At 43.3% G+C, this 14,763-nt stretch overlaps 1 protein-coding gene and 1 long non-coding RNA gene across 3 annotated transcripts in view; one reads left to right on the top strand and one right to left on the bottom strand.

Annotated features, from left to right (window-relative positions):
• TTLL11 (tubulin tyrosine ligase like 11) overlaps positions 1-14,763 on the top strand; it is a 183,152-nt gene that overhangs the window by 71,111 nt on the left and 97,278 nt on the right. Inside the window, exons 5-6 of the mRNA XM_054727447.1 lie at positions 8,794-8,889; positions 9,644-9,759. Of these exons, the coding sequence (XP_054583422.1) occupies positions 8,794-8,889; positions 9,644-9,759 (212 nt within the window). The remainder of the gene's footprint in view (positions 1-8,793; positions 8,890-9,643; positions 9,760-14,763) is intronic.
• Positions 1-14,763, bottom strand: part of LOC129151683 (uncharacterized) — a 29,633-nt gene that overhangs the window by 13,811 nt on the left and 1,059 nt on the right. For both annotated transcript variants that reach the window (XR_008558330.1, XR_008558331.1), the window contains exon 2: positions 9,635-9,736. This is a non-coding gene — a long non-coding RNA (uncharacterized LOC129151683). The remainder of the gene's footprint in view (positions 1-9,634; positions 9,737-14,763) is intronic.

Raw genomic sequence — 14,763 nt, forward strand, 5'->3', positions numbered from 1 at the left:
GAACACTAGGGTTGTTTCTAGTCCCCTGTCTAAAACCGTGACAGGGAAGTAACAGCTGAGAGGAGGCTGGTCCCGGAGGGGGTGGGGAGGTTGCACTCCAGGGAGGCTACCTCAGGTGCTGGGCACTAGTCAGCGGGATTTTCAGGCAGGCTGGTGGAACCCTTTGCGGGCGGGAGGGAATCCAGGCAATAATCAGTTTCAGGAGGGGCTAATTGTCATCCAGAGACCTGTCCGTAGGCTCTTGGACTCCCAGGCTTTGGTTCCCAGGCAGGATGTCCAGCTCAGCCATCAGGTACGTAGCTTATGGCATTAGAAAGGGTCAGTGGGGAGAACCTAGAGGTAGCACCAGAAAAAATAGGGCCTGGCCGGAGCCATCAATACGTTAGGGCAAAGGAGACAGTTGCAACGTGGAGGCATCCAGGGGTCATCCTGGGGACTGTGTGGTCACATCTGTTTGGCCGTGACAGCTATTCCAGGAGTATCATGTGGGCCTGGCCTGCATGGCCAAGCCACAGAGCCCTGGCACAGTGAGAGTGCAGGGTGGAGGGCCAGGGCGGTTGTCTTGCTGTGGACAAGTGGCCTGGGCGGCCATTGGGGTGGAACCAGGGGCCCAAGCTGTGGGGAACTGGAAGGCAGACAGGGAGAGAGTCACTGGTTTGGACAGATCACATCTAGCAAATGGAACCCCAGTCCTGTGACCATTTTCCATTGCTTGACCACACTAAATGCTTCCGGGCCTGGGGTCAGGGGAGGAGCACAGCACCAGAAGTAAACTCCAGGGGGAGCTCTTGGGCCTCTGCTTCTTTGTGAATGACCACTCACTTCCCTACCTGCCTCCCTAGGAGCCTTGTGAAGTAATGTAGGTGAAAAGGCTTTGACAACTAGAAAGTGTTAGGTATTTGAAATGTGTTTACCACACATTTCAAACTCATAGCAATTGATAAAATATTATCCTTTTCTCCTTGGAGTCCTCTCTTGCTTTTTTTATTCGTATCACTTGTTAAAACACTTGTTAGTTTGAGTTTCATACACCTGAATTAACTTGGAACCCAAAGATTTAGGGACAGTGTATGGTTCTGCCATTGACTTGCTGTGTGATGTTGCATAAGTCACTTAATTTCTCTGTGCCTCAGTTTCCTCAACTACTTACAGGCTTGTTGCCCAACTCACATGAGATAAAGATTATGCAGGGCTCTGCAAACTATAATAATGTTCTGTGCATGTATAGTATGATGCATTGTTTCTTTGCTATGAAGCCTCTTTTGCTTGTAGCTTGGGCCTGGCCCAGACTGCAGCATTCCAGGACATAAACCCCAGCCGGTAAAAGTACATTTATCTTAAACATGTGACTGTGACCCCTTTCCAATCATAGCCACAATAACTACTTGGGAAATCGTGATGGCCCATAGCGGCTGCTGGCATAGCTCGGGCTGTGGGCAGGCTTCCTGTAATGTGTTGCCTAGGAACGTGGCCGCCCTGTCATTCTGGCCTTTCCCCCTGTCATTTCCCTGGTCGCCCCCAGCAACATATCCTCATGTCAGTCTTCTTGAGGGCAGAAGTGTGACCTTGGCTTAAACAGTGAGGTCTGTCTGGGTGTAGATGATTCATGTGGCAGAAATGCACAGGCGGAGGAAAAGTTTCCAGCTCAGCGTTCAAGAACATCCGATCCCAATTCCATTGCTCGGTCTCTATCTGCCTATAGCTCCGTGTCTAATTCTCTCCTTGGCTGTGACCTTCTCTCCTTCCCCCCGCCCCCATGTCTGGAGGAGACACCTTCCCTAGGTCCTCAGGTGCTTCTCCTCTTTCTTCATTGTTCTTGTGACTTCCTCCTGCCCCTTCAGCCCCAGACAGCCCATGGGAAGGAGGGGAAGAAACAGTCTATGGGTCTTGCAAGGCCTTGGGTTTTGTTCTCAGATGCCCTGGGTTTGAGCTAATCCCAGCTCCTCCTTCCAGCACTTCTAGCTGCAAGCTTGGCAAGTTAACCTCTCTTTACCCCAATTTCCTTATCTGCAAATAGAGATACTATTTGTATCTACCTCACAGAACTGTTGTAAGATTGAATGAGAGAAAGCCATATGGAACATTTGGCACAGTACTGAGCACACAGTAATCACTTAATAAATGACAGTTTCAATTATTATATCATTTGTTATTTATAACAACAGTTCTCAAACTTGTCTCTGAGGAAGCGCCTTGAGGTTATATGAAGCCATGAAATTGTCACATTTTAAACATAATGGAACACCAGTGTTCCTAGGCACCTAGTTTAAGAACCAAGTCCTTAGCTTAGTGTTGGCTGCCTCCCAGCCTGGCTCCAACCTCACTTCCCCCCCTCACCACCCCCCCCCCCCATACCCTTCCTGAACCTTGTAGGCTCACCAAATAGAGCCAATTCCTGTCTCTTGGGCATAATTTGTGTTTGTTCTCTTCTGTCTTGGCCTGCCATGCTCTCTCCTATTCTTGTAATTTTTTGAAATCCAATGCTATCCAATAAGATACTGCTCAAATCCCATCTTCTCTGTTAAGCCTTCCTTGACCACTTCTGATATCAGGCTTTTTTTTTTCTTTTGGACTCTCACACACGCCCTGGGTATTCACTGAGACGAGCTAGTTGTGGGGTATGTGGGTATGGATGTGCCCTTAAGAGGTACACAGTTGAGTGGGGAAGACCAATATGTGGGAATTCCTTGTAATAAATGTTGTAAGAGGACACGTGCAGAATGCTGAGAGAGCACAGAAAAGGGAGTCACTAACTGCCTAACTCAATTAGGGAAGGCTGCTCAGAGGAGGAGATGCTTAAGCAGGAGCTTACAGCATGAAGAATTCACCAAGCAGAAAATGATGAGGGACACAATGCTCTCCTGGTTTCCCTCCTGCCTCTCAGCCCCTTCCTCTGGACCTGTCAGTGTTGGAGATTCCCAGGACTCAATACTCCGAGAGCTCCTGTCTTATCTACAATCACTCTCTGATCTCATCCAGCCCCAGGGCTTTTAAGGATCAGCTATGTGCCCTTGACTCCTAAATTTGTATCTCCAGTCTTGACCTCTCCTTGAGCTCCACACTGATATAACCAACTGCACACTTAATCTTTTTACTTGGATTTCTAGTGGGCATCTCCCACTTGACATGTGCAAAATGAAACTTGATTTCCCTCCTGAAACAACTCTCCATTGTCTTTCCTGTTTCAGTACATGAATAGCATTCAATTAGTTGCTCAGAACAAAAATCTGAGTCATCCTTAGTTATTATTTTTCCTCCTTTCTATATCCATTCTGTAAGCAACTCTTGCAAATAGGCTTTAAAATGTAACCACTTCTAACCAGCTCCACTGCTACCATCCTAGGCTAGGCAGCCATCACCTTGCACTTATACCACAGCAGTAGCCTCCTAATTGATGCCCCTATTCCCATTCTTATATCTGTAGCCTCTTTTTCTCACTGTAACCAAAGTGATTCTTTTAAAACATGTCAGATCAAATTATTTCCCTTGTGCAAACTCTCCAATAGCATTCTCATTGCATTTAAAATCCTGGCTCCTTACCATGGCTTACAAGATGCTACATGATTTGTCCATTGTCTTTTTACCTGACCTCATCTCCTACTACTCGCTCTCACTCTTGCTCCTTGATGTTCCTCACAAGTGGCCTTTGTTTTGTTGTTCATTCAGCCTGAAGTGCTTTAGCTTAGCTCTCCAAATCACTTATTTGCTCACTTCATTCAGTTCCTGTTTATATATCACCTCTTGAGACTTTTGCTTCTGGTCATGATGGAGTAACAAAGACTGGACCTATACATACAAAACCAATACATTAAAAAAAAAAAAAAAGTTCTTCTCTCTCTCTCTCTCCCAATTTTTTTTTGGGGAGGCAACCAAAATTTTTGGTGGCCTTGCTTCGGCAAGGCTTAAAAAAGAAAAAAAAAAAAAAAAAAGGACTGGACCTAACCCCCTGCAAACAAGTATAACACCAGACAAAATGCATGAAATAACTGTTTTAAGACTTTGAACAATAGATAGCTCAGCACTGGGATTCCTGAGGAAAAGGGGACTAAAACTACAGTTGCCTTGGTTTTCTGTTTGGGGCAATTTCTGGAACATGGGAGAGAAAAACCTAACAGATCCCTGTGACCTCAATGAGTTGAGGAAATGGAGATCAAATTTTGGGAAGGCTGAGGTGGCTGGAATTCTGTGGGCAGAATTCTGAAAAGGATGGAGCTAAGGTGTATAATTATGTACAAAATTTTTAAAGAAAATATGAGCTTAATGAAGAGAAAATGGAAGTTATTAAAAAGAACCAAAATGGAACTTCTAGAGAAGAAAATACAATGACTGAAATGAAAATTTCACTGGATGGGATTAACAGCACATTATACACTGAAGGAAAAATTATCAGTGAACTTGAAGACATACAATAGAATGTATCCAAAATGAAACAGAGATAGGAAAATGGCAGGAAAAATAAATGAACAGACCATCAGTGACCTGTAGTACAATAGCAGGTGGTCTAACATGTATAATTGGAGTTCCCTGAGCATAAGAGACAAGGAAGATACAGAACATTGTATAAAGAAATGGCCAAAGATTTCCAAATTTGACAAAAAATATAAACCCATAGTTCAAGAAGCATGAGAAGCTCCAAGTAGGATACATAACCATACACACACATGCTCACTCAAGGCTTATCATAATTAAATTATGGAACACCAATGATGATAAAATTTAAAAGCAGCTAGAGAGAAAATAAATACACATTGTGTTCAGAGGAACAAAGAATAACCAACAAGTTAACATCAGCAACTGTACAAGTCAGAAGACAGTGGGATGACCAATGTCACCTCAGAAAGGACTTCCCTGACCATCCTATCTAAACCACCAGACCCTCCCTTTCTCCCACTGTTACACTCAGTGTTCTTACCTTGCATTAGTTCATAATTCCCATGTTGTGTCTCTGTCTCCACTGGAATGTAAGCTCCAAGAGGGCAGGATGTTAAAACATCCTTTGCCTTGTTCACTGCTTTATTCCCAGTGCCTAGAACAGTACTTAGTATTTAGTAGGTGCTCATTAAATATTTGATAAGTAAAATTGTCTTCCAGGCAAAATAGTATAAAGGCAGAGGGGGAGTGAAGCATTCTAGAACTACTCATAGTTCGGCACAGTTGGAGCCTGAGATGTGCAGTAGTGAATGGGGGTGGGGGTGGGAGGAAATAAAGCTGAGTGTGATACAGATGCCAGATCAGAGAGGAATTTGTAGGCCATGCTGTGGAACATGGGCTTCATTCTGTAGGTGGGGATTTTAGGCAGAGGAGTGTTGGTATTCTAATTGCATTTTATAAAAATACTGTGTCAGCCCCCTGTGCCCAGGGAAACAAATGGGAAAGTCCCGGTGCAAGATGGTGCAGACCTCATCCAGACGAGGAGCCGTGAGGAGAGGGCAGATTTAGATAGTTCTTTGGAGGTATAATGTACAAGAGTTGGTGTGCAGGTAGATAGAAAGGATGAAGGAGAAATTTTTGGCTTGTGTGATTGGGTGATAAGGAATACTGTGTAGGCAAAGTCAACTTTAGAAAGATGGTATGTTAATTATCTATTGCTGTGTAATAAATTACCCCCAAATTTAGCAGCTTAAACTGGTAAACTATTGTCTCACAGTTTCTGTGGATCAGGAGTCTAGGCTTAGCCAACGGCCTGTGGCTCAAAATCTCTCACAAGGCTGCAGTGAGCATGTTGGCCAGGACTGCAGTCATCCCAAGGCTTTACTGGGAAGAGATCCTCTTCCAAGCTCACTCACATGGCTGCTGGCTCAGGTCCCCGCTTTCTGCCCCTGGCTGTTGTCCCACCTGGGCCTCTCCATTGGGCAGCTCACAACACAGGCTGGCCTCCCTCAGAGTGAGCAAGCAAGGGAGTTAAGGGAATGCATGCCAAGGTGGAAGTCATGATAGTTTATAACCCAATAGTGGCAGTGACGTTCCATCATTTCTGCCCTATATTATTAGAAAGAAGTCACCAGGTTCAGTCCACACTCAAGGAGAGGGGATTATACCAGGGCATGAACAGCAGGAAGTCGAGGTCATTGGGACCTTAGAGTTTGCCGACCACAGATAGTGAGCTTGGAGATGTTTGATTTGAGGAGTCTGGGATCTCAGTTGGAATACCCTGGATGCAGATGGATGAGTAGTTTTGGATCTCAGGAGAGAATCCCCTCTCCTTGGAATGTAGCTTGGAGCTTTCACATTAGTGTTCTCCCCAAATTTGGAAGCTACTAGAAGTCAGAGATGAAGACTAGAGATCTTTGAGTCCCCAGGGTCCCCCTCAAGTAGGAGGCGAGCAATACATACGTGCTGACTGAATTACTTGGAGGAGGGCAGAGTATCACATGATCGAAAAGGTCTCTCTCTCTCACCATTTGACAATTCCTGCTCTACCATGGAACCAGAGAGAGACCTCCCCCTTTCTAAGCTGCAGGTTTCTGGTCTGCATAAAGCAGATCTTATTCCCATTTTACAGATGAGGAAACTGGGGCCTAGAGCTGCTAAGTAACTTGCCTGTAGATACACAAGTTAAAGGCAAAACTAAAATTTGAAATTAGCTCCTCTGGACTCAAAGCCACAGATGTCATTTCTGGTCAGTGAGACGAGTAGGAAACTGGAAGGGGGGTCAGCATATGTTGAGTGCCTCCTATATGATGAACGTAGTCCTAGGTACCTTTTCCTTCCATGAGCAACTGCCCGGCAAGGTAGCCACTATTATCTCCATTTATAACATACCTAGAGTTGTTTAGCTAGAATGAGAGACTGAGCTGGAATTGCAGCCTAGGTCTTTCTGACTCCAAACCATTCTTCAACTACATGCACCAAAGTTTGGGTTCTGGAAAATATTATGCCACTGGCAGGTTTAGGTCAGTATGGCTGATGAGGTTTTGTCACCCCTTCTCCAGCATTTCTATAGCTTTACATTCACGAAACCACTGTGTGTTGAACTGGAAAGAGCCCGCAGGTGGAGAAAGTACGAGTCCAAACTTCTAAGATGTAGCAAAAAGTAAGCGTTGATGACCAAGGATGATAAACGTTGGTACAGCAGCCCGCCATTCCCTGTGGCCTCATCCACATCACATGTCTCAGACCAGGTCTGAAGTTAGATGGATGATGTCACCAGAGTCTCTTAAAGGCCTCATCACTCATATCCACTTGTCATATATTATTAAGCAGATCTATAATACATGTAACATTTTCTACTGGATTTCCATTTTTTTTTCTTTTCATGACCAGGGAAAGAAAAATAGAGTGAAGATGACTTTTCCCAGCTTCTCATCCTTATTGTCCTTCTTTGAAGAATAACCTTGTCTTGCATTATCCCCCCAAATGGTCATTTAGGCTCTGATTTCATTAATAAGGATAAAGCCACAGTTTAATAATTATCATTTAAGTGATGCATATTCTATCTAGACAAGTAAATGGATTTCCTCCCATCTTTTTGAGTCTATAGAGGAGGGTGCAGCTATATCTTTTTCTTTTTTCACCTTTATTCTCCACATTATTTTTTGAAACGTTGGGATTGCATCAATTATGTTATAAGCTTTCTATCTTATCACCTCCTGTAGAGATAATGAGAGGTCTCTTAAGAATCTGAAAGAACCTGACATCCTCACTGTCTGAGTCTGAATCTAATTAGGACCTGTGATCTCAAGGATGAGGAAGAATTATCTAGGTGAAGGGTTGTTTCAGGCAGATGCACGGGTGGCTTAGGGCTTATAAGGAATTGAAAGAGGCTAGAAGAGGAGTAAGCCTCACCGAGTCAGCATGCTGGGTTCAAGGGCAGATGGCCAACAAATGGTTAGCTTTTGGAGTTAGCTTTGGGTGTGGGCCAGATTCGTGAGCATGTGATCTGCGCAATCACCCAGTGCCCCATGGTCAGAAGGGCTCCGTGCCTGGTTTCGTGCTCTGTTCTCACTATCGTGACATTGTTAATACTTTTTGAACAAGGAACTTTGTGTTTTCATCTTGCATTGGGTTCCACAAATTATGTAGCCTTGTCCTGGTTGGGTGTGAAATCCGGCTCTGTCACTTACTAGGGAGGCGGCCTTGGGGAAATCCATTGGCCTTTCTGAGACTCAGTTTCTCCTTCATGGAGAGTATAATCTCTACTTTAAATACATTGTCACGTGGATTAAATGAGATGGTGAAGTTACTGGTGCCTAGTAGGTGCTTATAAATATTCCCTTCTCCTTAGCTAAGATGGTATATCAGAATCATCAGGGGAATTTGTTATTCAAAATACATTTGCCTGCATTCCACTCTGGAAGATTCTGACTCGGAGGTGTGGATTGGGGATGCACAGTGGTTGTGAAAGGGGTCCTTAAATGATACTGATATACACCCAAGGTTGAGAAAGGTAGCCTTGGGTTTTCGGAGATCTAGCTAAGAAGCAACTTAATAGAGGAGAGCAAAAGGAGAGGGAGAAGTTGATGGACTACTACTGATCCTTAACATAATGAAAAACCTGTTAAAGAAGAAAGAGGTCATCATCTATAGCACTTCAGATGATGGTGATAGTGCTGCAATGCACTGTGGGAACTCATCCCATTATCAAGGCGCCTATAAAATGTTCTGCCGTCCATTTGGCTTGACAAGTATGCCCAGAGGAAGAGGGGCTGTGGACAAGAGAAGCCAGGGTCAAGGCCCAGGTTGGGGGCCACATTTCAATTTATTTTCACTTTACTGACCTTTACACCAACCCCAATTCCTGAAAAGAAATTGCAGCTAAAGGGAGTAATTCTGAATTATTTTTATCCTGTGCAGATTTTAGGCTTTGACATTCTTCTAATGAAAAATCTGAAGCCTATACTACTTGAAGTTAATGCAAATCCCAGCATGAGAATTGAACATGAGCAAGAAGTAAGTCTTTTGAGTATCTCATTGAATATATTGCCTTATAGCTGATGTTTCTGCTCTCATATTATTCACTTGGCTAAACAAGATTCAGCTTTCCCAAATTTGCACAGCAAAGTTCTGTTTGAGTCTAAATAACTCCAGTTTTGTTGAGCTCTGAATGTAGTCTATTAATGTAAGACCTATCCGACCTGTGGTAATTTCCCAGCATGCTGTTCTTCTAGTTTTTTTTTAAGATCTAGAAATGTAGAAGCAGCTGAGCCTTTCCATCAGTTTTGACATGAACTAATTAGCCTCGGGAGATGAACTAATTGAAATTCTATGAATATGATTTAGCCATGTCGACATGCTTGAATCACTAAGATAAATAGTACATTTAACAGTGGTTATATTACCCCCCCCCCCGAAAAAAATGCATTAAAAAGACTGGAAGGAAATACATCGAATACTAGTAATAGGTTTTAGGGGGATTATGTGGATTTTAAAATTTTTCTTAACTCCTTTCGATATTTCTAAATTTTCTACAGTGAGCATGTATAATTGTAATAACCAGAAAAACATACTACTATTTTTCCTCCTCATGCATTTTGTTAATTTGTAAAAGGAAACTGACATTTTTAAGGTAGTTAGTATACAGGGAGCCTTTAAAATAGTCTCGTCTAGATTAACATAAGCAAACTCGACCACTGGGTACAGACAGTCACTTGATACTGAATCCCTGAGTCTCTCCTCTGTAACATGGAATTCTTACCCATTCAAGCTTTCTCCAGGGGTGTTTGAAAATGTCCCCAGCCTTGTCGATGAGGAGGTGAAAGTGGCCGTGATCAGAGACACCCTGCGCCTCATGGACCCACTGAGGAAGAAAAGAGAAAACCAGTAAGTGCTTTTTGTATCATCTATTTCTATCAACTCTGCTCCCCATGCCCTATGCAGCAGGTAAGTTAAGTTCTTGGAACATGTTAACATCATGAGTGAGATTTACATATGAAATAATTGAATGAATCATTTTTCATTTATGAATATCAGACTCCAAACATAGTGACTCGGAGATGGAGACTTGCCTATGAATTTCTAGGTAGTTGTTATCTGAATCTGAAAATCTAAAAGCCCACATCCCCCTAGTGACGGTGTCACACCACTGTTGACGTGGTGCTTCTCTTTGAAATCCTCAAGCAGAGGGAGAGAGTAAAACAAATCAGAAGAGGGCCACAGGTACCATGGATGTGGTGAGTAGATTGATTCCTTTTTATTTTCTTCATGATGGCTGCACTCTTTGCAGTATAAACTTTTCGTTTTGACATTTGCAGAGCCAATTTATTGACTGCTGGTGCTTCTATAATATTTACAACAGTTATAGTTCCTGTCAGTCCCACCTACCCAGTGGACGTCATATTGGGATGTTGGTGAAAGCATGCCCCCCTCTCATGGAATCACCCCTGAAATGAATGACATTTCACTTGGGTATTTTGTTTTGCTTTCCGTAAATTCCTGGCTTCCACAAAGTAAGGGTTGAGTAAATATCACTGTGGTGGTTTTAGGCAGAAAAATCAAAGACAGGCATTTCAAATAGCACTCCCCATACCCCCCCACAAATCAGATGGACCCAAATGCTCCCAGACAAGTAAAGCGCTTGTCAGCTATGGTTCCAGGCTGTGAGGAATGCTGACTTCCCTAAGCAAGTGGTGTTTTGCAGGTTCCTGGACTGCAGCCCCTCACCAACTGGGCTCAAGCTCAAATACTGTTAGAACCACCCTGCAGTACTGCCCTCCTCTTGGCTGCATTCTCGAATCGTCTGGAGAGCTTTCAGACACACCAGTGCAAGGGTCCCCGCTTCTACAGATGTTGATTTTAATTAGCCAGGGCAGGAAGCCTGGCCACAGACATTTTTGAGGTTCCCTAGGTGACTCTACCATGCAGCCATGGTTGTCACCACTGCCCTGCAGGAAATGTCACTCTGATGGAGTGTTTGTCATACTCTGAGTCAGGCTGGGTGGTGCCTGCTTGACTGAGTTCCCCTCCACAGTGCACTTCACCATGTGAGGTGCACACTGTCATTGTTGGCAAGACTCAGCCAAGGATGGTCACCTCTCATTTGCATGGGCCAAGCCTGCCAGATGTGGCTTTCACCCATTAGACATTTAAAGTGACAGCGTGGCAGGTCTGCCAAATCCTCGGAGCAACTCAAACACTATGGCAGCCAGACAATGTCCATATGTGCATGCTTGCAGCTGCGTTCTTGAGCCATCTTTAAAGAAAAGCGGCAGATTTATGCAGCTTGGTCAGATTAATTGCAATATAACTCATTTCTCGAAAATCTATGATGAGTATCTAATGGTTATTGATCTCACTAGTAGAGATTAGGTCTTGAAAGACTGGTGAGATTTTGGTGTCATGCTGGTACAAGCTTTTCAAAGGTGACCTTGATACATTAGCATTCTGGTTCCTTCGGTGGGAAACAAGTTCAAAGGCCATTGTGTGGCCCAGCCCTCTCAAACTCTGCCACCAAAATCATTTTTGCATTAAGTGGACCTGAACGTGATTTGCTTTCTTTTTCTTGTTCTAAGTTGTTTTGCTTTACCTCCTACACCTGGCATTCGGCATAGCTCATGTGAGCTGTGGATGCGATTTTTAATAGCAGTGGGACACAGAGCCATTAGGAAGGATGGGAAAGGCATTTACAACTTATTAAGTCATAAGTGGCAGCACTTCATCTTTAATTTAAAAAGCATTGACTTTTCTTTTAATTGATAACCAGGAGCAGTTTGAACTTCAAGAATCTGACTTCAATTCTAATATAAAAATTCTTTCATCTCACCCTTTCCTTACCGACAATATTAAGGGTATATGTTAATAGCTAAATGTGATTACTTACATTTTCCCTTAATTTCATCTTAAAAAAAAAAACACACCAGCAATGATTGTTCATGAAAGCACTTAGTAATATGTGAGGTGCACTTCTATGCAAGAGATTATTATGTTCATTTTGATAACTTTACCAGGCAGAGAAAAAGGCTGAAATTCGTCTCCACTCCTCTGTGTAGAAATGTTTCAGGATAGCTTGGAAAAGCACCATGTTTATGGCCACAAAAAAGGCACAGGGTTGCACTGAATCACCCGTGTCCACTGAGACCATGTCACTCGAACTGTAGGAAATGATGTCACATAGACTTCTCAGCTGGAAGTTACCTTTAGAAGCCAGAGCTTTTGCGTTTGCATAGGATGTGACCTAAACCCTTGAAAACAAATGGTATGCTAGCCTTTCTCTTCAACTTGTTAGCAAAAGTTGTCCCTCAGTAGCTCCTTCTTCAGTACATTTTGTCAGCAAGATTGCTGAGGTAGGTCTTCATTTTTCTGCACAGACTGAAGGCAAAAGGTTGCCTCAACTGCTCAGATCTCTAAATTCCTCTGAGATGATGCAGAGGGGGCATTAGAAGGGCCGAGGATGTGTGTGCATCATGCATCTTCACACACCCCGGGGGCCTGTAGGCTGCAGTCATGTTCATGGCGGGACTGAAATCAGTCCTCATGCCTTTTCTGGGGTGAGAATTTGCTGATACCCTTTGGCATAGTTGAAAGAGCTTTTTCTTGATCTAGAGAGACTGAGATGCAAATTCTGACCAGGGGGATGTTGCAGAGCAGTTTTGAGCCTCAGTATCCTTTTCTATAAAATGGGGATAATAACATTTATTTTTTTATTGTTTAAAGTATTACACATAGTAGTATATATATATATATATCTCCCTTTTTTAAATGAAACAATGTGCAAAATTTGTAATATGTAGTAGGCACTTAATAATGCTTCGTTTACTACCCAACAATAAAGTTATCTACTAAAACATTAAAAAAACCCACAAAAAATAATGCTTACTTCCTGTTATCTTTTCTGTATACTTAAAGTAAAATCTTGAGTTTAAAACCAATAATATATCCTAAAACTGAAGCTACTAGATCACTTTGACATTGATGCTGGTTGCCAATGGAAACGTCTGTTTCCAACTAGCAAGATGTAACAGGCCCAGGCATATTTATTTGTTGGGTTAGGAATAAAATCACTGTCATATGAGAACTATTTGGAACTATGATAACATCTACTGGTATATAATAAAAGCCTAAGTAACTGTTACAGCCGAACAACTAGAACGACCAGTCACTATGATGTGCACTGACCACCAGGGGGCAGACGCTCAACACAGGAGCTGCCCCCTGGTGGTCAGTGTACTCCCACAGAAGGAGCGCCACTCAGCCAGAAGCCAGGCTCACGGCTGGTGAGCACAGCAGCTGTGGCGGGAGCCTCTCCTGCCTTCATGGCAGTGCTAAGGAGCATTGAGCCTAGCAGTAAGGAGCAAGCAGGAGGGCGGTAAGGAGCGAGGGTTCCTGAACTGTGAGAGGGCGCAGGCCAGGCTGAGGGACCCTCCCCTCCCCAGTGCATGAATTTCATGCACCAGGCCTCTAGTTTTGTAGTAAGTAGTTAGTATATTCATTTTCATACGAGGGCTCTTTGGAGGCACTGTTGGGACATTGGAATGGGGAGGCTAGTGGGATGGGACTCTGGAACCATCATATATCTATACAAACACATATGTGGAGGTAAAAATTGCATAATATAAAATTAGCCATTTAAAAATGTACAATTCGCCTTGGTTGGTGTGGCTCAGTTGGTTGGAGCATCGTCCTGTACACTGAAAGATGCGGGATTTGATTCCCGGTCAGGGCACATGCCCAGGTTGTAGATTTGAGCCCCAATCTTGATCTATGAGAGGCAACAGATCAATGTTTCTCTCTCTCAAAAAAAAAAAAAAAATCAATAAAAAAATAAAAGTGCACAATTCAGCAGCACTTAATATATTCGCAATGTTGTGTAACCATCACCCCATCTAGTTTCAAAATGCTTGTCACCTTGAAAGGAACTTCTGTACACATTAAACAGGCACTGCCCATTGTCCCCTATACCAATCTACTTTCTGTCTTTGGATTTACCTATTTACCTGTTCTGGACACTTCATATAATACTCAGTCTTTTGTGTCTGGCTTCTTTCACTTAGCAAATGTTTTTTTGGTTCACCCATGTTGTAGCATGTATCACAACTTTATTTTTATGACCAAAATAGAGGCCCAGTGCATGGATTCGTGTACCGGCGAGGTCCCTTGGCCTGGCCTGCGGGGGTTGGGTCGAAACTGGCTCTCTGACATCTCCAGAGTGGTCCTGGATTGTGAGAGGGCACAGGCCAAGCCGAGAGATCCTACCGGTGCACAAATTCGTGCACATATACATATAAGATCTTTGGTTAATCTCTTCCTGTCCTCCCCTCTCCCCTTTCCTCTGAATTTCATCAGTCTGTTCCATGTTTCCATGCCTATGGTTTCTGCTCCTGCATTGAGCATCTTCCCCCTGGTGGTCAGTGCACATCATAGCTACTGGCTGGTTGACAGGTCGCTTAGGCTTTTATATAGAGAGATAATATTCTATTATTTGGATATACTACATTTTATATTTATTTGTCACTTGGTGGACATTTGGGTGGAAGCCATCTCTTTTTCAACCAGAATGATCTGTTTTCTATTTTGGCATTCTACCATAGATTTCATTTGAGGGAAAAGAAGCTTTTTTGCTACAAGAAGTTTTTAAAACCTTTGGTTTAATCCAACCCCCTTATTTTATGAATGGAAGCACAGACTATTAGAATTGGAAGGGACCTTAGAAACCATCATGCCAATCAACTCCCTGGTTCAGGAATCTTCCTCCTACAATCCCTGACAGAGGAGCAGTGTCCACAAGTCACTGGACATGGCACCCATCAGGTCTGGGATGATGTCCTCAATCTCTGATCATTGCTCCAGGAGCTTGGCCAAGTGGCTTTGTTCTCTGATCTTGTCTATAAT

Source organism: Eptesicus fuscus, chromosome 15, assembly GCF_027574615.1.
Source record: "Eptesicus fuscus isolate TK198812 chromosome 15, DD_ASM_mEF_20220401, whole genome shotgun sequence".
NCBI lineage: Eukaryota > Metazoa > Chordata > Mammalia > Chiroptera > Vespertilionidae > Eptesicus > Eptesicus fuscus.